General features: G+C 49.5%; 1 protein-coding gene across 1 annotated transcript; it reads left to right on the top strand.

Moving 5' to 3' along the window:
* Positions 1-827: 827 nt before the first annotated feature.
* On the top strand, positions 828-21755 carry CPXM1 (carboxypeptidase X, M14 family member 1). Its single transcript, XM_066631941.1, has 14 exons — positions 828-1244; positions 5016-5114; positions 8347-8456; positions 9048-9187; positions 9708-9792; positions 11853-12003; positions 13071-13159; positions 14102-14225; positions 15959-16155; positions 16261-16440; positions 17423-17720; positions 18682-18821; positions 19787-19889; positions 20041-21755. Exons 1-14 carry the CDS (start codon positions 899-901, stop codon positions 20301-20303), a joined length of 2325 nt encoding a protein of 774 aa, XP_066488038.1. The 5' UTR covers positions 828-898; the 3' UTR covers positions 20304-21755.
* The last annotated feature ends 1188 nt before the right edge of the window (positions 21756-22943 follow it).

The following is a 22943-nucleotide window of genomic DNA, read 5'->3' on the forward strand; positions in this document are numbered from 1 at the left end:
TCCTGGAGACCTGGGTAAAACTCCGATGAATTACAGTTCTAGGACTAGCATCGTTCAACATGGGACTTCTTTTTCATGCAAAAATTCCTGGGTGACCTTGAGCCAGTCACCCTCTTTCAACCTACCTCACAGGGTTGTTGTGAGGACAAAAGGAACCATATGCACCACCCTGAGCAACCTGGACGAAGGGTGGTATATCTTCATCTTGGCAACCTGCAGTCTCGAAAGATTCTGGTATCGCGCTCTGAATGGTGGTTCTGGAACAGCGTCTAGTGTGGCTGAAAAGGCCGATTCGGGAGTGACAATCCCTTCCACACTGGGAGCAAGTGCAGTCTGTCCCTGGTCTGTCTCCCTGGCTATGGGCCTTCCTTCTTATCACTGTAATAAATAAACAAAATGTTCAGAAGAATATAAACGGAACTTGAAAGCAACATTTAAATAGCGGTAATATTTGTTTATATTCCACCTTTCTCCCCGATGGGCACCCAAGGCGGCTCACACCACAAATAAAATAAATATATACAGGAAATACATAAAACTGTAAAATATATAAATATAATGAAAAAAAATAGGAGAAAATGGATAGGGCCTAATTGTCTGCAGGAGAAGGTGTTGCAATGAGAACCACTTCAAGGAAATCTGCCAAAAAGTACACATTTCCAGAGAAAATGGGAACCAGCCAAGGTGAAGCAGAAGGTTTTGGTGGGTCACAGCTATTCCTGACAATGCGGTACATGTATGGAAAGAGCATGGAATGCAAGAGAGGAGGGATTGTTATAAAGGAGAGGGGGCAGCATCCCAAAGTGCAAGGAGAGAAGGAAGGAGGGAGCGGAGAGGCAGAAGCAAGCAGAGGCTGGGAGCTGCAAAGAATCTCTAGCTCTTGACTTGCCGTTCCAAAATGCTTGGTTTCTCTCTGGCTCTCCTGGTCCTGTTTCATGCAGCCTGGGACCCCTGTGTGGACGGGGCAGCCCGCACTGTGACCCCCAGTCTGGTGCAGAAGAAACCTGGCACTGTGGCTAGCCAGGTGACAGTGACGCCCAGTCCAACATCCACCTCACCTTCCACCTCCAGAACGAAGCAGGCAGCAGAGGCAACCAGCTCAAGGCCAACGTCACCTGCCAGCCTCAAGACTACTACAGTGCCCTATGGCAGGAAGGACTGGGGAGAGTCCCTTTCCACAAGCGAGACCAAGAGGGTGACAGACTCCACGGAGAAGGCAATGGATAAGGCAATGGATAAGAAAGGTACAAACGTAGGCACCAACCAAAGCCTTTGATCGCTGGGGCTCTGAGGGCATCCACCACACTTTTGTAACACTGAGAGTGGTGTCTGTGGCAGGGGAACATTTGTTAAGTATTAAATGTATAACCATAAATGTGTAAAGCCCTGCCGGAGCAATGCATGGCAAAAATTTTGCAGTGGCATTAATATTTTCAAAATAAGCTCTCAGGTGGATGTAGCTTCTCTTTTCAAGGATTTACAGAATCAAAGCCGACTTTACTGTTCCCAAAGAAGAAACAAGCAACTGAAATTCAGCTTTCTGAAATTATTATCCCTCCACAAAGCCCTGCCTTGCACTGTGAATGTGGAGGAAACCCCCAGTTAAATAAACCCCATTGGCAAGTGGCAACCTACACGTGCGTTACATGTGCTGGACATTGTCTGCATGTGCTGCTTTGTCACCCCATGGATGGCAGGCTTCCCCACCCAGGAGGGCACACATCTGTGGGGCAATTCAGGTGCTACCGATATACAATCTTGAGTATTAATCTCTGTGTTGGAAACCAGGAAGCCCGAAAGGGCTGGGCACCCTTGGGGGGCTTTCCCAAGCATGTGCTTGCGGTTAGGAATGGTCTTTCTCTTGGCTTGCCTTGTGTGGAAGAGCACCTCCCCTCTGTTCTGCCCTCAGTGGGGCCCATCAAGACCCTGTCTGAACGATACACTCACCTTGCAGTTAGCTGAACATTCACATGATATTTTGGCTTCTTCAGCTGTATTCTGGCAGGACACTCACTGCAGGAATTCACCTCAAGATAGCTGTGATTTTGCCGGAGCATTTTTGGAACGTCCGATGCTTGCATCGCTTAGACCTGGTTCTGCTGTAGCAGCCCTTGTGTCAGGCGGAGTGTCACCTGTCGCTCATGTCCCATGACAATCTTCTTCTGATGCCCGCACATCTCCTCTTTCATTTTCTGCGCTGTTATTTCTGAGCTGCTAGACACAGCCGAATTCTTTGTGGTGCAAAGTGTGCAAACTGGCTGCTTTCTGACACCCGCATGTTTCATACATGGGGCTGATGTGTGTTTCCACTTTGTAGTACTAAATTGTGATCTAGGCTGTGGCAGTGAGTCATGTATGGCTGAGCTCTGGCACATACTGTGCTTGGAGCTGTACTCGTCTGTTGTGAGCATTGTTGTCTATGTGCTGTGTGCATATTGTGTTACTGTGGTGTTTGGGGTTGCTCTACATGCTGCCTGCTTTGCAGCTGCAGACTATTTGTTGTGCGCAGAATGCTTTTGGAGCGCTGAAGTGAGATTGGTGTTCTGATACCAGCCTAGGCCACAGACCTGTTGATTATGCAGTCACAAACTTGGTGCAAGCAGTTCCAGTCCCCTGGTGTCCCAGATCCTGGAAGTCTCCTGCAGCTGCAGCTGCCTGCAACCATGTCGCATGAACAGAGATGCTGGCACATGTGTGCTGACCCTCATAGGCTTGGATTCTGGAGGGATGTCACCCACCTTCACACATGCACATTGTTCTCCTTCCCAGTCAGGCTCCTTCCTTTTGCTTTACTTGCAGAAGAGTATTCCTTTCCTAGAAAGGCATTCCCTTCTGGCAGGCCAGCGCACTCTCTTCCAGGCTCCCACGCTGCGCCTGGTGCTCCAGATTCTTGCTGGCTCGTTCTGCAGCTTCAGCTTCCCGCTCAGCTCAGCCAAGGGAGGAAGGTGGCTGATGGATCCAGGCCAAGGCAGGCCAGCACAGAGCAATCACTGTGACTATTGGTGGGAGGGGAGGTGAGACCCTCCAGGTTCCTTCATTTCACATCACACTGCTCCTCTGTGGCTGCAGAGAGACCCACAAGAAGAAGCTGTTTCATTCACGTGCGGGGAGGGGGGGGGAAGCTGCCAAAGGGGACTTTCTCAAGGGCTGCTTCCCACCTTGCAAACATGGCTCTCTGTGCAAAAACCGACCGGTGACACCTTTGTGTGCCATATTTTGGCATGTGGGTTTTTCATACAGAGACTTAAAAAAGCCATGTGTGCATCATCCCATGTTGCTAATTCTATGCACAAGGTGCACATTAGAATGTGTTTCCTGCAATCCAGCGTCCTGGAGGTTACTTGCAAGTTCTGGAACTGGATCTGGGAACAGGAGCTCTGGACCAGAAGATGCTGCTCTGTTGATGAGGCAGATGCGCTCATCTCTTTGATAGGGCAAAGCTCTATCTCAAAGTTCTTTCAGGAACTTCATATTGTTTGCCAGTCACAGGATCTGAGGTTGCACATCCCTTCCTCACCAGAAGAGAGCAAATTTCTCCCCAGACTGACTCACTTTCAGTATCAAAGCCAGGCAGAAAGCAAATTGCTTAAAGCAACAGAGTACAGCAAAGTACAGTGAGGGAGAGGGCAGGTTTCTCCCACCAACACTTCTTTTCATCTCAAGATTAGACCCCCACCTCCTGTGCTTTCTACAGGAGTGAAGCAGACCAATGGACAGCTATCCCTTGGCATCTTGTTTGGTCCATACAAGTGTTAGCAAATATCTTGGACTGGTGGAGAGCAGGCACACTTTTGTATAAGACGGTCTCATCCAGTACTGACCAAACTATCCTTACATGACATCACATTTCGAAAGCTGAAGCCTCTTCCCTTGTTGAAGGAAAGAAAATATTTCAAAAACATTTCGAAAGCTGAAGTCTCTTTCCTTGTTGAAGGGAAGAAAATATTTCTTTACTCAGCGAGTGGTTGGTCTGTGGAACTCCTTGCTGCAGGATATGGTGATGGCGTCTGGTCTGGACGCCTTTAAAAGGGGATTGGACAAGTTTCTGGAGGAAAAATCCATTACGGGTTACAAGCCATGATGTGCATGTGCAACCTCCTGATTTTAGAAATGGGCTATGTCAGAATGCCAGATGTAAGGGAGGGCACCAGGATGAGGTCTCTTGTTATCTGGTGTGCTCCCTGGGGCATTTGGTGGGCTGCTGTGAGATACAGGAAGCTGGACTAGATGGGCCTGTGGCCTGATCCAGCGGGGCTCTTCTTATGTCCTTATGTTCAGCTGACAAGGGAGGGCACCAGGATGCAGGTCTCTTGTTATCAGGTGTACTCCCTGGGGCATTTGGTGGGCCGCTGTGAGATACAGGAAGCTGGACTAGATGGGCCTATGGCCTGATCCAGTGGGGCTGTTCTTATGTTCCCAAACACTCCCCATGAATCATTGGAGTAGCATCCTTGAAGTTCAGCTGTTTCCCAAGAATTCTTAGCCAGCTTCTCAACCAGCAATTTCACTGCCTCTAACCAAGGCAGTTCCTGGAAGCGGTCATTAAGGCCATCTCTCTTAACAGCCGAAGACAAGTCTTAATTAAGCTCTGAATATAAGGCGAGAGGCAGTGGCATCCCAGTTGTCATTGTCCTGTCCACAGGCAAGCTGACAAACTCCTGGCTTTGGGTCTGACTCCTGTAGGTCATGAGGAGGTCCCATCTACTATCACATACAGCATGAACATTTGGGAGTTAGATAGAAGCCCAGAGCACATTCTTCTTCGTGCCTGCCAGCTGCATCCTCTCTGCACCCCCAGCCAAGCACCTGCTGGTCCTTCCAATGCAGTTCCTGCCCCCTCCCTGGCTTGTGGCTGAGCAGAGCACCTACAGCACAGAGGTCAACACAGGCTTCTGGCCTTGTTGCGATTACTCCTGCAATTCTTGCCACCCCTCCCCCTTTGCATATGAACCATCCAACCATCACCCCGAGGAGCACCAGGGTGACCAACTGTGTATGGTTTTGCTTTCCTTCAGCCGTGAAAAAATCTGTCCGCCTGAAAGTCATCAAGAAGAAGGTCTTGAAGAAGAAAGGAAAGCCTTCCGTTCAAGAGACGGCTGCAAAAGAGAAGTCACGTACGTGCCAGGTTCCCACTAGTTGAAACTGGTGTTGCAAGTGCAATCCTATTGAAGGATGGTGCAGGTGGAGCATGCATTCTGCTCATAACTAGACCAGGGCGTGTGGGCAGAAGATAGGCAACCAAATCAATTGGCCCCACAGGATTGTCTTTGTGTACATTGGCCCTCACTTGGTGCTGGAAGGAGCTTTCCGCCCAGGAGAAATAGCCATTATAGGGGATTCCAGTCCAAACTGGGACCGTGGCCCAGGGCAGAGGCGTACCGAGAGGGGGAGCAAAGCATCATTGGGACGCCAGCATTTGCCTCCATTTGCTCCCCCTGCCCGGAATGGCTTCGAAGGGGAGTTTGCACACTACGGTTAGCCCCCTGCAAAACTTAGCACTTTGCACCCTCTCTAGCTATGCCACTGGCCCAAGGGAAAGAGTTAAAGCCCCTTCCCACAAGCTAGGGTCCCGATGATGACAGCTCTTCCCTGTGGCTGCTCTTGAAAGACTATGAACCATGTGTGACTGTTTGCGCCTCCTTAGGCACTAGCAGGCATAGCACCCAGACAGCAGGTTTCTGCCTTTAACCATGCAAGCTCATATTTTTGGACCAGGTCACAACCCCACTTCAGAGTGTGATAGCCACGTAGAAACTTCTCCATGTGCCCCCACCCAGTCAGTGGCCTGTAACATGTAAACCTCATCATGTGCAGGATTCAGCTTCTGCTTCTGCATCATGTGCAGTTGCTGCTGCTGGTGTGCCGCAGCAGCAACTGTTACCCTGCACATGCCTGATCTCAAAAGCTAAGCAGGGTCAGGCTTGGTTAGTACTTAGATGGGAGACCGCCTGGGAATACCGGGTGCTGTAGGCTTATACCATAGTCTTTTGAGACTGAAGGTTGCCAACCAGTATGTAGTTGATGGAGCCCAGTACCCCATGCAATGTCTATATCTCACACAGGCAGTAAATGCTCCCACCAGCACATGTTCTGTGCACATCCCTGCAAAACAGCCCTCATGTTCAGACAAACTGGCAGTGCAGTGCCCTGGATTTTTTAAAAGATGCTTACTTAAATGGGGCCCTGGATCTCCTCACTTTGGGCTCCCTTTGGTTATTCTTGGAAAGCCAGCTGTTATTTTTCCTTGGGCACTGGAGATTTAACGAGGCCTTGACAGGAGCTTTGTGTTCAGGCAAAATATTGAAGAGGACCCCTCCCCCCAGCATAGCTTCATTAAGGGGAAATTTTTTCTGCTCAACCAGAAGCAAAGAGAAAGGCATAATTCACACTCCTCCCCCCCCCCCCCAAAATAACAACAGTGTTTCTGAACTCCACTATAAGGTCAGAGGCAGGGTGGAAATTCACTGGGTCTCCACCCTTTGGAAGTGTGGTCCCACCTATGGGGGGGGGGGGCTCCAAGTTTGTTCAAAGACTGACAAAAAAGAGGATAAACTTGGCCGCATAACAGTCTCCTTAACAAGTGATTGGTACACTAATTGAAAACCCATGAGTGCAGGTGACAGAATCTGTGGCATGAAGAACTAGTGGCAAGCTCGGAGCACGCACACATCCTTACACATGACATTCTCAGAAGCCACAGAAGGGGCACTTCGGAAGGGAGATGTTTGGGGAAGGAGGAAGCTGCTTACTGGAAAATGGAAAAGGTGCAAAAGAGGGCAACTAAGATGATTGCTGGGCTGCGGCACCTTCCTTATGAGGAAAGGCTACGGCGTTTGGGCCTCTTCAGCCTAGAAAGGAGACGCCTGAGGGGGGACATGATTGAGACATACAAAATTATGCATGGGAAGGATAAAGTGGATAGAGAGATGATCTTTACACTCTCACATAACACCAGAACCAGGGGACATCCACTCAAATTGAGTGTTGGGAGAGTTAGGACAGACAAAAGAAAATATTTCTTTACTCAGCGTGTGGTTGGTCTGTGGAACTCCTTGCCACAGGATGTGGTGATGGCGTCTGGCCTGGACACCATTCAAAGGGGATTGGACAAGTTTCTGGAGGAAAAATCCATTACGGGTTACAAGCCATGATGTGCATGTGCAACCTCCTGATTTTAGAAACGGGCTATGTCAGAATGCCAGATGCAAGGGAGGGCACCAGGATGCAGGTCTCTTGTTATCTGGTGTGCTCCCTGGGGCAGTTGGTGGGCCGCTGTGAGATACAGGAAGCTGGACTAGATGTGCCTATGGCCTGATCCAGAGGGGCTGTTCTTATGCTATCGGGATCAGGTTTTTGTGCAACCCTGAAATGGTGGTGGGCACTTTGCCTTCATATGCACCCCAGATATACCATTACTAGCTCAAGACTGAAGTGAACACACTCCCAATAAGATTTCTAATGCTGATAATATCCATTGGGGAAACAGAACACGTACACTCCATTTCCATCCCAATTCCCACAAACATATTTGCAAAACCAGATTCTGCATCTGCCACCAAAATTAAATCCACGTTATGCAACAAATTGTATGTCTGGAAACAATCATGCAGATTTAAGTCTCCCTGCCAGACTGGATTTTTTTTTTAAATCTGGGGGGGCTTCCATGCCTTTAAACAGCGAAACAGGCACAAAGTCAGCAGGTGAAGCTTTTCCTGGTATAGAGAAGTAGCGATGGGAAAGGCTTCACTAATCCAAATGAATGCAGGTTGCACCGCTTTTGAAGCAGAGGAGCCCTGCCAGAAAAAAGTTGGCCTCTTTGCAGTCTAAATTTGCTTGTTCAGCCTGATTCCTGCAGTGGCTGCAGAAAGGGATTAAAGGGCCCTCCAAGGAGTGGGTCTCCTGCTTCTCGGGGGCTCTGGCTGGAATTCTCATCATGTTCAATTCTGGGGCTTTGACTCATGCAAGAAACAGCTGTGGTCTGAGCTTCCCAGGATGATTGCAGGCACCCCTTCCTGCTCAGCTTCCTACATTTGAGCTTCGGGTTTGTCTCCGTTTGTCAAGAAATGTTATTTGTCCATCTCAACCCAAAGCCCTCCCTCTCCCCACGCCTCAGGGTGAACGAGAATGCAAAAAATGGTGCGCTAGACCAGAGCAAAGGGCCGTCTAGTTCTGCACTCTGTTTCCCACACGCTCCTGGGAAACTCACCAGCCAGACAGCGAAAGTTGTCCTCCCCTGCATTTCCCCCCCAGCAGTGGGATTCAGAGGTACACAGAGAGGGTCGTTCCAGAGAGGAAGTGTGTGTACATATTTGGTTGGACTGATTTTGCCTTTCCCTCTCAACGCAGAATGCCCTCCGCTAGGACTAGAATCTTTGAGAGTTCGGGACTCTCAGCTGCGAGCCTCTAGCACCAAGCGCTATGGCCTCGGAGCCCACCGCGGGCGCCTCAATATTCAGGTGAAGCTTCCAGAATGCTCATCCACCAAGCAGGGACCAGGTGTCTGCTTGTGACACAGGTGCAGTTCTGGGTGATGCAGGTTAAGGACCTGCACTATGTTTAAATACACTCCTTGCTCCACGAGAACTTTCTTTGCAATGGATGGGGGTTTCCTTGCTCTGTGGTTGTGAACCAGCCTTTCTGCTACCATGTAACTTCAGGCTACTTCATGCTGCTGCAATGTCCTCCGCCAAGCTACCAGGGCGCACTTCTTTGGATTGTGCTGCTACAATGACGACAGTGTTAATTACTGTTATTTCAAACAACCATTTGGAATGGCATCGCCTAAGGAGCCCTCTGCTACTCTTGTCCCAATTCTCAGCACATGTTTGATGGTTGGCCCTCCCCCATCCTCAGGCCACTACTCACTTCTCCTTGGCCAGATGCAAGGGAGGGCACCAGGATGAGGTCTCTTGTTATCTGGTGTGCTCCCTGGGGCATTTGGTGGGCCGCTGTGAGATACAGGAAGCTGGACTTGATGGGCCTATGGCCTGATCCAGTGGGGCTGTTCTGATGTTCTTATGTTCTCCTTCTGCTTTCCTCTGCTCCAGTCCGGCATCCATGATGGCGACTTCTATGATGGTGGCTGGTGTGCTGGGCACAAGGACAAGAACCAGTGGTTAGAGATGGATGCCAAGCGACCAACACGCTTCACTGGAATCATCACGCAAGGGCTGAACTCCATATGGACGTGAGCATCAGGGAGAGGCGGGGGGGGGGAGTAAGAGGACTGCACTGGGCTGTAAAGCACAATATGGGCAAGGATGTATACACTTAGCCCTGACAAAAGAAAATCAAGACTCTTCATCCTGATGGTCTGTGGTCTGTCTAAATTTTGTAGCCTCTGAATTCCTGACTGGCTTCCCCACTCAGTATCTCCTGGCTTGTGAAAAGTTTGTTGCCCACTCACTTTCAGGCCATGATCATCCATGACTACTAGTAATTTGGGTTTAAAAGAAGAAGAAGCTGGGGTCCTCAGGATATTGAATTCTGCTCCCAATGCTGGATGAAATTGACTCTCTCACACACTATCCAAATTCACACTCACCCAGTTCAAATGTTCTCTCCCTCTGTTGCATATCCCCCATCCCAGCAGAAATGGGAGAAACCTTTGGAGAAGGAGATGGCAAAACACATAAGGTCTCTTCCCGTCCCTTCCTTTCTCATTCTCGTTGCTCATTCTGATGTTCTGCCTTCTTTCCTTCCACCAGCTATGACTGGGTGACCTCGTATAAGATCCAGTTCAGCAATGACACTCACACCTGGCACCCATGCAAGAACGGGAGTGAGGAGGTGGTGAGTATGGAGGGGGGGCACAGCACTGAGAAGCTGGTCTTACAAGCACTTGAGATATTGCCTTACATAACCATTTGTAGCCTTACAAATTCTGCACCAGAGATGCAAATTCTGTGATCAGAATAACGTATGCATATTAACTGTATCATATTCTTCCAATGAGGCAGCCAACATGTTTCCCCCTCCCCACCTTATCCTCACACCAACCCAGTGGTGGCTGTGGCCACTGTGGTGCCTGGCGACACACCCAGAGGTGCCACCTCCTTCTAAGGCCTCCAGAGGGACTTAAAGTGTCACTTCCCATTTTCAGCCCAAACCCGGAAGTGCTGTTTTAAGGCCCTCTGGAGACCTTAGAAGGGGGCAGCAGCAGGCAGTCCTTGGGGCAACGTGGTTGGGAAGGCGGCAACGCCCCCCCAGCCATGCCACCCAGCGTCACTTGCACCTGTGGACCCCTCCTCAGGCACACCACTGCACCAACCATTTGAGGTAGGTGGGACTGAATGAAAATAAAATGACCGGTCCTCAGAGCCAGCCTGCCCATGAGGGCGACTTGGTTAGTTTCCCCGGTCAAAATTCAACATGCTCACCATTACACTGCACTTAGACTTGCCTGATCCTCGAGTGCTACTGTAAAAGGTAATAAAAAAGAAAATATTTGAGACAGCCTTTCTTGTTCATTAAAATGTCACCAGGAACTACCCGTATATTTTCAGACTTCTCTTGGCTGCCATAAGGGCTAGAATCTTGTTATTTTAAAATAAATTGAAATGAAAGCAGGGATTGTTAGGCTCTCACATTCGGTGCTCTATATCAGGTGCTGGCATTCTCTCCAAGGTTGGGAATGAATGTAGCCTGAAGGGTTCGTTTTGATTTCAGTCGTGGCCCTTTCACACTTCCCCCTTTCCTGGCTGCTGCGCCTCTCTTAATAAGAAAAGGACAGCCTTGCAACTGAGTTGGGTCCTGGCACCAGAGCACAGGCAGAGATCCAGGTCTGGGATTTGGGCCATAAGGACATGCCAAGCAAACCAAGCAGGGTTCAGCTGCTTGCTGCAGCCCCCTGCCAAGAGCAACGGGTGCCTGACTGCTTACTTTTATGGGCTCTGTTCTCTCTGCCCCAGAGAGTGGCAGCCAGCAGTGGCCTTGGATGCCTTCAATCCCCGAGGGAGGAAATGGGCGCCAGCCTTGATCTCCTGTGACAAGCCCCCCAGCGCCCCACTTCTCAGTCTTGCTTAGGGCTTCCACGAGGGCTGGGCAGCACAACTAGTGACCAAATGCACACAGTGCAGCCACAGCCCCACGTGGCTGTGCTCTCCCCAGTTCCCTGAGAACTCGTGCATGGAAAGCGCCCTACAGGTAGACCACAGCTGCGATACAAGGACATCTGCAAGAGGGATCTGAAGGCCTTAGGAGTGGACCTCAACAAGTGGGAAACCCTGGCCTCTGAGCGGCCTGCTTGGAGGCAGGATGTGCAGCATGGCCGTTCCCAGTTTGAAGAGACACTTGGCCAACAGTCTGAGGCTAAGAGGCAAAGAAGGAAGGCCCATAGCCAGGGAGACAGACCAGGGACAGACTGCACTTGCTCCCAGTGTGGAAGGGATTGTCACTCCCGAATCGGCCATTTCAGCCACACTAGACCCTGTGCCAGAACCACCTTTCAGAGCGCGATACCAGAGTCTTTCGAGACTGAAGGTTGCCAATACAAGAAGGGCCAGAGCAGCATGCCCCGGCATGGTTTCCTTGTAGATGAGAGCGCAGCACCCGAGGAGAGCCGCATTTGTGTGTAGCATTTGTCTGACTTAAAAGTGTAGAATATCAATGGAGGCCAAGGGCAGGGTACACCCCAAACCAGACCCCCAATGATCACCTGTAGGGCGAGCGAGGTGCCGTCAGCCTTTCAGTCAACTCACAGTTCTCTCTCTGTTTTTCCCTGTCACTGCCAAACTGCTAGGTAAGCTTTGATCAGGGTGGCCTCCTCGTCCTGGTCCCTCAGCAGAAGGCACCTGACACCAGCTGCCCAAGGAATCGTTTTCGCTGGATTCAGACTGACCCTCTCATTGCAGATCTTTCCTGGAAACAAAGACCCAGAGACTCCGGTCCTCGGCCTGTTCCCGGTCCCAGTGGTGGCTCGCTACATCCGCATCAATCCTCAGACGTGGTTCGAGAACGGGACCATCTGCCTGAGGATGGAGGTGCTGGGTTGCCCCTTGCCAGGTAAGGAGAGCTCTGTGGTTGAGCCTCAGGGGCAGCTGCAAAAGAGGCTCCTGGGATACATCTGTCAGATCCAGGGAAGGCAGCGTACTGTGGTTGAAAGCCACGCTGCTGTGGCCCTGCAGTTGGTAGAGGGTTGCAACCAAAAAGCCTTCCCTCCCATTCCAAAATGGCTCAGGAGTTGCTGGAATGCTTTTAATGTAGACATATTTGTTATATATTTTAAAACTGTGTGTCCTCCAAAACAAATGCCCAAGGCGGCTTACAAAATGCTCTGTCTGACGTGACATTTCAGTCACTTTGTCTGTCATGGAGCTCCCCTGGGCAGTCCTCCACTCTGCAGGCACTGACCAGAGTCAGACCTGTTGCTTCTGCAAGCATAAGAACATAAGAACAGCCCCGCTGGACCAGGCCATAGGCCCATCTAGTCCAGCTTCCTGTATCTCACAGTGGCCCACCAAATGCCCCAGGGAGCACACCAGAGAACAAGAGACCTGCAAGGCCTCCTGGGAATTGTAGTTAAGAACATAAGAACAGCCCCACTGGATCAGGCCATAGGCCCATCTAGTCCAGTTTCCTGTATCTCACAGCGGCCCACCAAATGCCCCAGGGAGCACACCAGATAACAAGAGACCTGCAAGGCTTCCTGGGAATTGTAGTTAAGAACATAAGAACAGCCCCACTGGATCAGGCCATAGGCCCATCTAGTCCAGCTTCCTGTATCTCACAGCAGCCCACCAAATGCCCTCGGGAGCACACCAGATAACAAGAGACCTGCAAGGCCTCCTGGGAATTGTAGTTAAGAACATAAGAACAGCCCCACTGGATCAGGCCAGAGGCCCATCTAGTCCAGCTTCCTGTATCTCACAGCGGCCCACCAAATGCCCCAGGGAGCACACCAGATAACAAGAGACCTTATCCTGGTGCCCTCCCTTGCATCTGGCCTTCTGACATAGCCCATTTCTAAAATCAGGAGGTTGCGCATACACATCATGGCTTGTACTGCATCACGTCCCCTCAGAGAGTGCCTTGGGACCCCAGTTACTTGTTCCTTCCTCTTTCTCTTGCAGACCCCAACAATTTCTATTTCTGGGACCAGGCTCCAGTGACTAGTGACAAGCTGGATTTCAGACACCACAATTACAAGGAGATGAGAAAGGTGCATTTCTGCAAAATGTGCCCAGAAGGAAACTAGGGCACCACCCTATGCATGTCTACTCAGAAGTAAACCTCCCTTGAATTCAATGTGACTTGCTCCCAAGCAAGTGCGCATAAGATTGCAGCCCTAGTCACAGAGGTCCAGCACACTCCCCCACCTTCTCTTCTGGGAAAAGAAGCTTCATCTGCAATTTCCCAGTCTCCTGAATATTGTTCAGGAATGGGGTGGGGAAGAGAAGGGGGACCACTTGCAAAAGCTAAAAAGAATCTGAGAAGCACCAGTTATCTAGAATCTAGATAAATAAACAAGAATATGCATTTGAATGTTGCCATGCAAGTTTGATCTAGATTCTAAATTAATCTAGATCTAGATTCTTGACAATATGCAAATGTATATTCTTGTTCATTTATATTTTCTACATTATTTTTCTTCCAATATTAATATATCTACCTTGCCATTAATAAAGCAGTTATTGTTTTTAGTAATTGTTAACATAATTGTTTTTTTAGTGCCCTTTAAATTGAGTTTTTAAAGAGAAATATAAAAATCTGAAATCTTCAGGACATTTTACAAAAAGTTGCATGGATGTGAAGTTTTCTTTCATCTCTAGTTTGGCAGTGGAAGATCTAGGTTCAAATCTTCACATATTTGTGAAGCTCATGGGGATGAACCTTAACTGAGTCACTCCCAGTATGCCTAGCCTATGGAGTTTAGGATTTGAGATGGGATAAAATAAGAGTAGACTCACCTATACCAGTAAGCCTCACCTATGGGGCTTAGAATTTGAGATGGGATAAAATAAGAGAAGACTCACCTATACCTGATATTTTGCTATCATTGTGATGTACCTTGGGGAAATGCATCCAGAGGATAAAATTAAGGATTTACTCATCTTGACCTCTTGGATAGTGATCTCAGTGTTTAAAATTTCCCCTCCTGCAGCTGATGAAGAAAGTGAATGACGCCTGCCCCAACATCACACGCGTGTACAGCATTGGAAAGAGCTACCTGGGTCTGAAAATGTACGTCATGGAGATTTCGGACAACCCCGGACAGCATGAAGTAGGTGAGTGACATCAGGCATCCTCACTAACCTTCATAAGGGGAAGGGCTCATTCAGAAGCTCATTAGAAGTGAGGGCTACATACAGGTGCAGGTGCCCCAACCCAAAAGACCTGCACTTTGAAAACTAGCCTCTCGGGGAGAATGGTTCTAGGTTATACCTCCCTGACAGGCTAGTTTTTGATGTGCAGCAGGTGACTTTTTCTGTGGGTGGTGGTGTGGAGGAGCATTTGGTGGTGATCATGACAGACCTGACCCCAGAGAAACAGGTCCAACACCACTGAGCTGCCACCCCTCCACAATATCTTTTTGTTGCATCGCAATAAAACAGCCCTCACACCTGGGACTGGCTTAAATGGGATGTTTTTGGCTGGGGTTGGTGACACCCGCCTGAGAAAAAGCCACTCTCTCCAGTTCAGGAAAAGGCAGTTTTGGCTGCCTGCCCCTTAAATGTTGCAGAGGAAACACTGAGTCAGTGTGGGAAATGTCACCAATCTCTAGTCTTCATTTCAGCCAAGGCTAATATCCTGAATCTGCTTTGAGAGCAAAGACCCAGACTTGGAACTTGGGAAACAAACAGTGTTTCTGAGCATGTGAAGTTACTCACCACTGTGTAACTACCATCCCACAAGTCTGGGACTGGAAGGTGGGGAGAGCTTGGTTGGAGATCACCAAGAGTGACTTTCAAACAGTCACATGGGGTCCCTGGACCTCTCTTCTTAGAAATACTCTTCATTTGTATAGCACTGTCTAGCCGTACAGAGAGCTTCACACACAATATCTTGAAACAGCCTTTTCAACAAACTATAAGGTAAATCAGTATTAGTATCCCCCTACTGCATATGAGTCATGGACTCTTTGGACACAACAGGAGAAGAAGCTGAACGCTTTCCACATGCGCTGCCTCCAACGCATCCTCAGTATCACCTGGCAGGACAAAGTTCCAAACAACACAGTCCTGTTACGAGCTGGAATTCCCAGCGTGTATACAGTGCTGAAACAGAGACGCCTGCGTTGGCTTGGTCATGTCGTGAGAATGGGCGATGGTCGGATCCCAAAGGACCTCCTCTATGGAGAACTTGTGCAGGGAAAGCGCCCTATGGGTAGCTGCGCTACAAGGATATCTGCAAAAGGGATTTGAAAGCCTTAGGAATGAACCTCAACAGGTGAGAAACCCTGGCCTCTGAGCGGCCCGCTTGGAGGCAGGCTGTGCAGCATGGCCTTTCCCAGTTGGAAGAGACACTTGGCCAACAGTCTGAGGCAAAGAGGCAAAGAAGGAAGGCCCACAGCCAGGGAGACAGACCAGGGACAGACTGCACTTGCTCCCAGCGTGGAAGGGATTGTCACTCCCAAATGGGCCTTTTCCCAAATCGATAATATCGAACCACACTAATTGTTGTGTGAACATCCAGTTAAAATTCGCTTCCATCTAACGAAACAAAACAATTCCTTGGGAGTGCCAAAAAGTTCTACTTTGTCAACAGACTGAAGGCAAGTTTGTTCAGATGTCATTCCCAGAATCTGTCTCCAGTTCAATGGGTAGATATGAAGTCACTATTTTTTTTTACAACAGGGTGCTTCTGAGCATGTGCAAAGTACCTTGCCCTCCCCATCAAATGCCTTCAATCAGCTGACACACATCTGGGGGGCTTGAGCCTCTGCACCTTTCATTGGAGGAAAGGGGCCAGGAGATTCTTCCACAATCTTATTTTGTCCTGTTCTGTCTGCTGCCTGCAGGAGAGCCAGAGTTTCGCTATGTGGCAGGCATGCACGGGAACGAGGCCCTGGGCCGGGAGCTGCTGCTCAACCTGATGGAGTACCTGTGCCACGAGTACAAACAGGGCAACCCTCGTGTTGTTCGGCTCATCACCGAGACCCGCATCCACTTGCTGCCCTCCATGAACCCTGATGGCTATGAGACGGCCTACAAGCTGGTGGGTAACAACAGCCAGAAGAGGTGGTCGGCAAGGAGCCAGAGGGCGGTGGGTTGGACTGTGCCATGGTCTGCTCATGCTGTTTCTCGTCTCATCCCTTTGCAGGGCTCGGAGCTGTCTGGGTGGGCCATGGGCCGATGGACTTACGAAGGCATTGATCTCAATCACAACTTTGCCGACCTCAACACACCCCTGTGGGACACAGAGGACAATGAGATGGTGCCGGGCCAGTTCCCCAACCACTACATCCCTATCCCAGAGTACTACACTTTTGCCAACGCCACGGTGAGCCTCCGGCATTGCCAAGTGACTTCTGGGTATTCCAACAAATATTGCTAGCACCACACCAAGATCCTGCATTGCTGTGCCCACCACATCTCCACAGTCCATGCTGATCTCATGCCCTGCCTCCTCTCCACGCATGCTCCACTCCTGCACAGCTCCAGTGAATGCTTTTAGCATTGGCTTCTCCAAGTTTCAGATCCTTGTAGACGAAGCATGAACATTTTCTGCAAACGGCAGAAGGGCTTTGGAGTTCTAATCATTCCAAAAGTTGCACCCCAACATGCTGTGCCACTGCAGGGAATTCTGGGATGTGGCCTCATCAACACCCCTTGAAAAACAGCACATTAGCTCTCAGTGATGTATATCAGGAACCTAATCTCAACGGCTTTCAGAACTTTATTTTTTACGTATATAAGTGCCACCAGCATGCATGATGCTTTGCCAACAGTAAGAGGACAGGTCCCTGCCCCAAAGAGTTTACAATCTAAAATCTGTCATGGGGAAGACAACAGAGGAAAAAAGAGTGGATGGGAAATGGGAGCAGAGATAAACCGGAAAAGAGATTATTTCAAGTGCACATATTTAGGCTCAGGCTATGGAGACCAAGGAGTTGTGCCAAACAGGTTTCAAAGGAAGGAACAGAGGGATAAAGAGCATGGTTTGGAGGGGAAGCAGGAAATCTTTGGGACAGCTAGGGGTGTTAAAGATGGAAGAGTGAAGGCCATGGACAGGATATGAGAGAGAAGTGGGAGCAAAGCAAAAGAGGGCTTGAAGGTAACATGAGAGCCACAAAGCCAAATGCAGCCCCCCACCCACAGTCCATCACACACACACATGGACCATTTATGCATCCCCAAAGAAGGAGCTGAAAAGGAGGTTTATACAGTCACGTGGTTGCTTAAGGGTTGACAGGCTTGCAGTCATGCCCTGGTTCTTGGAAGGGCTCATCTCAGTCCTCCCCCCCCCTTTTCCCTTGCCACAGGTAGCCCCAGAAACTCGGGCTGTCATCAACTGGATGCAACGCTACCCTTTCATGCTCAGTGCCAATTTGCATGGAGGTGAGCTGGTGGTGACCTACCCATTTGACATGACCCGCACTTACTGGAAAGCTCAGGAGCTCACACCCACAGCCGACGACACTGTTTTCCGCTGGCTCGCCACTGTCTACGCCACCTCTAATCTTGTCATGATGGATGACGACCGGCGCCTCTGCCATTACGATGACTTCATGAGAGAGGGCAACATTATCAATGGGGCCAACTGGCACACTGTACCCGGAAGTAGGTGAAGTGCTGCGTGGCATTATCTCAGAATCAGGGGGTTAAGAAGGTTGTTGGAAGCTGTGCCTTACTCCATAGAATATAAAGACAGGCTCCACTGACAAGCATAGCAAACCTCCAGCTTAATTCATCTACCCCCATGTACACACAGCAAAACACATCTATGTGCAGTTGTCTCATGTAACAACCCACAGAGAGGTTTCAACTTTCTTCCTGATTGGAAGTGCCTTATGTATGTAGGAAATTTATAATATAAGAAGTGAGACACAACCAGGTTCCACAGCGGTGTTTTGTTTGCACATTCCTGTGCTATAAAATCATCACTCCTTTAACCTTCTGCCCTCGGAATTAATTTTCCATATCAAACCAAATGTAAATGTAAATCAAACCAAGGCCAAATGTAAGGGCAAAACAAGCATTGATGCTGACCCAAACATTTTCCCTAGTGGGGCAAACAGGAGCTTCAGGCTACAATCCTAGCCACACTTTCCTGGGAGTAAGCCTCATTGACTATCATGAGATTTACTTCTGAGTAGACATGCATAGGATTGGGCTCTCAGTTAGGTGGTAATGGTGGTGGCGGGTGGCTGGTGAGTGTGTCCTCTGATCCAATTCAGGGAGCCTGGGTTACTTTAAAATAAATAATAAAGAGAGGGGGAACCTAATCATAGACTTTCAAAACCTCACCAATTCTATTTTTAATTAATTCATTTTTAAACATTTTATCCTGCTTTTAAATAAAAGTTTCCAAAGCAGCTTACAATCATCAGTTAAAGACCTAGTTTGACTCTCTTAGCCAAGTATTTGGGGCCCGAGTCATCTACAGCCAGACCTCCCACCCTGCTATGTCAGCCAGGCAAAGGGGGAAGGGAGATTCTCAGTGTCTAGGAAGGGTCTGCCCCCATTCTAATGAAACAGCCCTCTAGTGGCCATCTCTGATCTTGCGCTTCATTTGTCCCAGGTATGAATGATTTCAGCTATCTTCACACAAACTGCTTTGAGATCACAATCGAATTGTCTTGCGACAAATTTCCACATGAGTCGGAGCTGCCTCGAGAGTGGGAGAACAACAAGGAATCCTTGCTGGTCTACATGGAGCAGGTAGCAGGGCTTTGCCATGGGGGCGGCTGGGGCAGCATCCGAGGTGGGTAAGCGAAATCAAGGCACCAGGCTGCAGCTTCCATCCTGATGACTCAACAAGAGCTGGTGCCCCAGGATCAGGGCCTCAAGGGCAGATTGGCAGCTATGGAAACATTGCAGAGTGCAAAAAATTGTTCTTTTTAATTAGCATTCACTATTTTTTAATAATTGTAACAGGAAATAGGCAGGTATCAAAAATGTTGGCTAAGATTCTGAATTACAAATCTGGAAGTTGCTGGTTGGAATTTTGCCTCTGCCATGACTTCATTGGAAAGCCTTAAGACAAGCCACTCCCCTGCAAATGCAGTTAACTCCTTTGGGAGGGCTTTCTGCCATTGGGGTGCCATCACTACGAAAGCTCTGCTCCACAACCCTGTAAATCTGTACTCACAGAACTTATTTCACTTGGAACCATAACAAGCATTAGAGGATGCTCCAGTCAGTCCAGAATCATTCTAGATTAGGAGGATAGTCCATAGCCCTTATGTAGTGTAGGGAGCCCTTACGAAAGCCAGTGAAACAAATCCCCCCTTGTACGTTGGTCTTGAGGTTGATTCAGAATACGAAAGCCGGATTGTGACTTGGAGTCTTCATTTCTGAGCATGTAAGACTTGTTCTAAAAGGACTTCATTTGCTTCCTTTGTTTCTTGGAGGCCAAATCAAAGTGCTGGTTTTGACCTTTAAAGCCCTAACTGGCTGAAGACAAGGTACTTAAAGGACCATCTTCTCCCATGTGAACCTGCCCAATTGTGCTTCAAAGCAGGAGAGCTAAGGCAGGTGGAGACTGTTACGTTGTTATTAAGAATATTTACATAACCCTGTTCAACCACAAGTAGTTCACAAAGCGGCTTGCACAGCCAAATAAACCAGTAAATTGATTATTCAGGCATGATGCTGTGAAGATTGCACTGTGTGTGTCATTACAGACGCGGAGGGGCATTAAAGGCATTGTCCGGGACAAAGACACAGAGCAAGGCATCGCAGATGCCATCATTTCGGTGGATGGCATCAACCATGACATCAGGACAGGTACAGCAATTAGAAACAGCCCTCCCTGTGTTGCTTTGGCTGCACTGTTCCACTGGTGGAGGTGGCCTTTCAGTGTCACAAGCCCCAAGAGGTCTAATCCTCATGCAGCTGGATGCAACTCCTAACACTTATCTTCTTCGTCCCATGGTAGCTTTTGATGGGGACTACTGGCGCCTGCTAAACCCCGGGGAGTATGAGGTCACAGCTGCGGCTGAGGGCTACCACGCTGTCACCCAGAATTGCCGAGTCTCTTTTGAGGACATCCCAACCATCTGCAACTTTCGCCTGACCAAAACACCCAAGCAACGGCTGAGAGAGATCCTGGCCAAGGGCGGGAAGATCCCCAAGGACCTCGTCTTGCGTCTTCGCCAGCTGCGGCTGCGCAAACTGAGGTCCCAGAAGCAGGCTCAGTGAGAGGCAGCCTGATCATCTACAGACTGTTCCTGGACAAAGAAGATGCTGTTGGACCCCTGCGCTCTCCTCTCTATCTTAGCAGCCTCCTTTCTCCACATGAATATTTCCAGTTTCTAAGTCTTGACATGAGTTCTGGGCTTGGGGCAATATATACAGTATTAGCTGCAGTAACTGTCCAGCATCTTAAACCCCCAGGTCACTTTCTCTTTGGACTTTGCCAGTTCGGCTGGAGTGGCAACTGATAGACCTGTGCATGTTGAAAACAGTGCTGAATTTTTGAAAAGGGACCTGATTGCGGTCTAGGCACTGCTAAAAATTAATCCATGCCCTGAGAAGTTCACCCTGTTAATTCCAGAACTGCAGGGGCTGCTTGCAGTTGGTTACTCAGGGGCAAAACATTCTGTTTACACACAGAGAAACTCTCTTTCCCATATGTCAGGGCTGAGCCCTCACATTGAAAACAGAATCCTGGTTAAAAATAGCATTGTCTATCCACATATTCCTTTGTTTGGGCCATATTTAGAGCACGTAAGAGGTAATCCGCATGTAGAGTTTTAGGCTGCAATCCTGTACACCAACATAAATTTAACTGACATAAATGGGATGTACTTCTGAGTAGACAAACATATGTAGGATTGCGCTGTTAGTGATTGAGCAGATATGCTGGGAGGACAGGCCCAGTGGTTGCTGGGTCTAGATCCCCCAAGTATTTTGTTTTCAAGAGCTGCACTGAAGGGGAAGTGCCCTCAGGTGTGGCTTTACCCTTCCCTGCCCCCTTAGGTAGTTCCCGTTTTGTGCAACTCTTAAGAAACAGGACCCCTCTTAACAGGACCTGCATGACTGTAAAGGGGTGTCTGCCAAGTGAGGGCCCAATCGTATCCAAGCTTCCAGTGCCAGTGCAGCCGCAATGCAACACTGAGGAAAGGGAACAAACATGCCCTTACCTGGAGAAGGCCTTTGTGACTGGCCCCCTACTGCAGGATGCAACACATGTTCCATTGGCATGGCTGTACCAGCGCTGGAAAATTGGATAGGATTTGGCCCTGAGATAACACTCCAAAAAGGAACAATTTAGTTAGGCGAAGGACTTAACAACCTGGTGCCAGGGGCCTTGGACCAATGACTCTCAACTGGTGTGCTGTGGCACTTTGATGTGCCACGAAAGGTCCGGAGGTGTGCCACAGGAGCACAGTGATTGAAAATTGCTGAAAAACTCTTCCAGGTTTTGCAGTTCTGTTTCCAGGGCAAGAGAAGGAGCTCAGGAGGAAACATATTGTGGATCACGGGCATTTTCTTTTCAGAGCTTTATACATCTTCTGTAACACGAGGGCCAGGGGTGGGAAGGCTGTGTCGGCAACACCCACACAAATCAGTGGCGTGTGACTATCTTGTTCTGACAGGCAGGCCCTGCCTGGGACATGGAGAGTGCATAGTCTTGTTTCGAGAATGGGGTGGGGTGGGAGACTGTTCTCTGCTTGGCAGGGGCAGTTGGGAAAGAACCTGGTTCATAAGAGCCATTTCAATGAAGATGCTGGCATTGAGGTGCCCTTGCTAGACAAGTGGCATCAGACGGGATGTTATCAAATAAATGGTTTCCTATTTAACCTTCCCAAGTCTGCCCGGTGTAGAATTGCTTGTTGTTCATTTACCTTCCCGGGGACAATTAATTCCAGGTAGGGTTACCAACTTGTACTGGTTGGTCCTGCTCTTGATCCGGCAACAGTCATTTGCGATGCAGAAGTCAGCACATGAAACTTTCAGCGACATAGGGGTGACACAGACGAAAGAGCACACCTGGCCAGGTGGCAACCAACACATGCCAGGATACGGAGGAGGGAACAGAAACAGCTTCACCATCTTCCTCCTTTGAGGTGGCTGCAACAGCAACAGTGGTCTGAACTCTGAAGTATAGAGGCTACCAAAAGCTGGGGGCAGAGAAGAGGGAAAGACCTCAAGATGCTGACTCAGAAATAAGTCCTCACTGGGTTTGTGGGCATGTCTGGATTCATTGCTTTTAACCTTGCACCTCCAGTCTAGAAAGAACACTGAAGGTGGCTTTCATTACAGACAGTAAAACAATGTAAATGATGATATTTTAAAAGCAGCATAAGGCAGTGGCGTAGCTGGAGGGGGGCAGAGCAGCAGGAGACTGTGTGCACCACAGAGGAGAGGCAGCCTCTCAGCAGCCTGTGCAACCAGTCAGGGTCTGCACACAAAGGCACTGGGCTGAGCGTTCGCTTAGTGACCTGACCTCATAACAACGGGGCTTGGAGACGTATCTGGACGTCAAGTGGCGCACACTGTGCTGATGTGCTTGTTGGGGGGGGTTCGGGGGGCCTGTACCCCCAACTGTGGGACCAGTGGGGAGGCTCCACCAGCACAGCTGCCCCGCCTGGAAGAGGCTCCACAGCAGGGCCAGGCGGGGCCAGCAGAAGCCAGAGCTCGACCAGGCTGCCATTCTCACGAGACGCGGAACACACAGACACGTGTCAGGGCCAAGGGCGCAGCTCAAGGGCTGGCCAGCCTGGCGCCTCCCTCCCCGGGCAGCCCCTCCGCCAATCCCCAAAGGCCCCGCCCCCGACGCCTGGAGGCCCCGCCCACCCCCGTTGCCCAGAGACGGGACGAGACTTCCGGGGTTCT

Source organism: Tiliqua scincoides, chromosome 6, assembly GCF_035046505.1.
Source record: "Tiliqua scincoides isolate rTilSci1 chromosome 6, rTilSci1.hap2, whole genome shotgun sequence".
NCBI lineage: Eukaryota > Metazoa > Chordata > Lepidosauria > Squamata > Scincidae > Tiliqua > Tiliqua scincoides.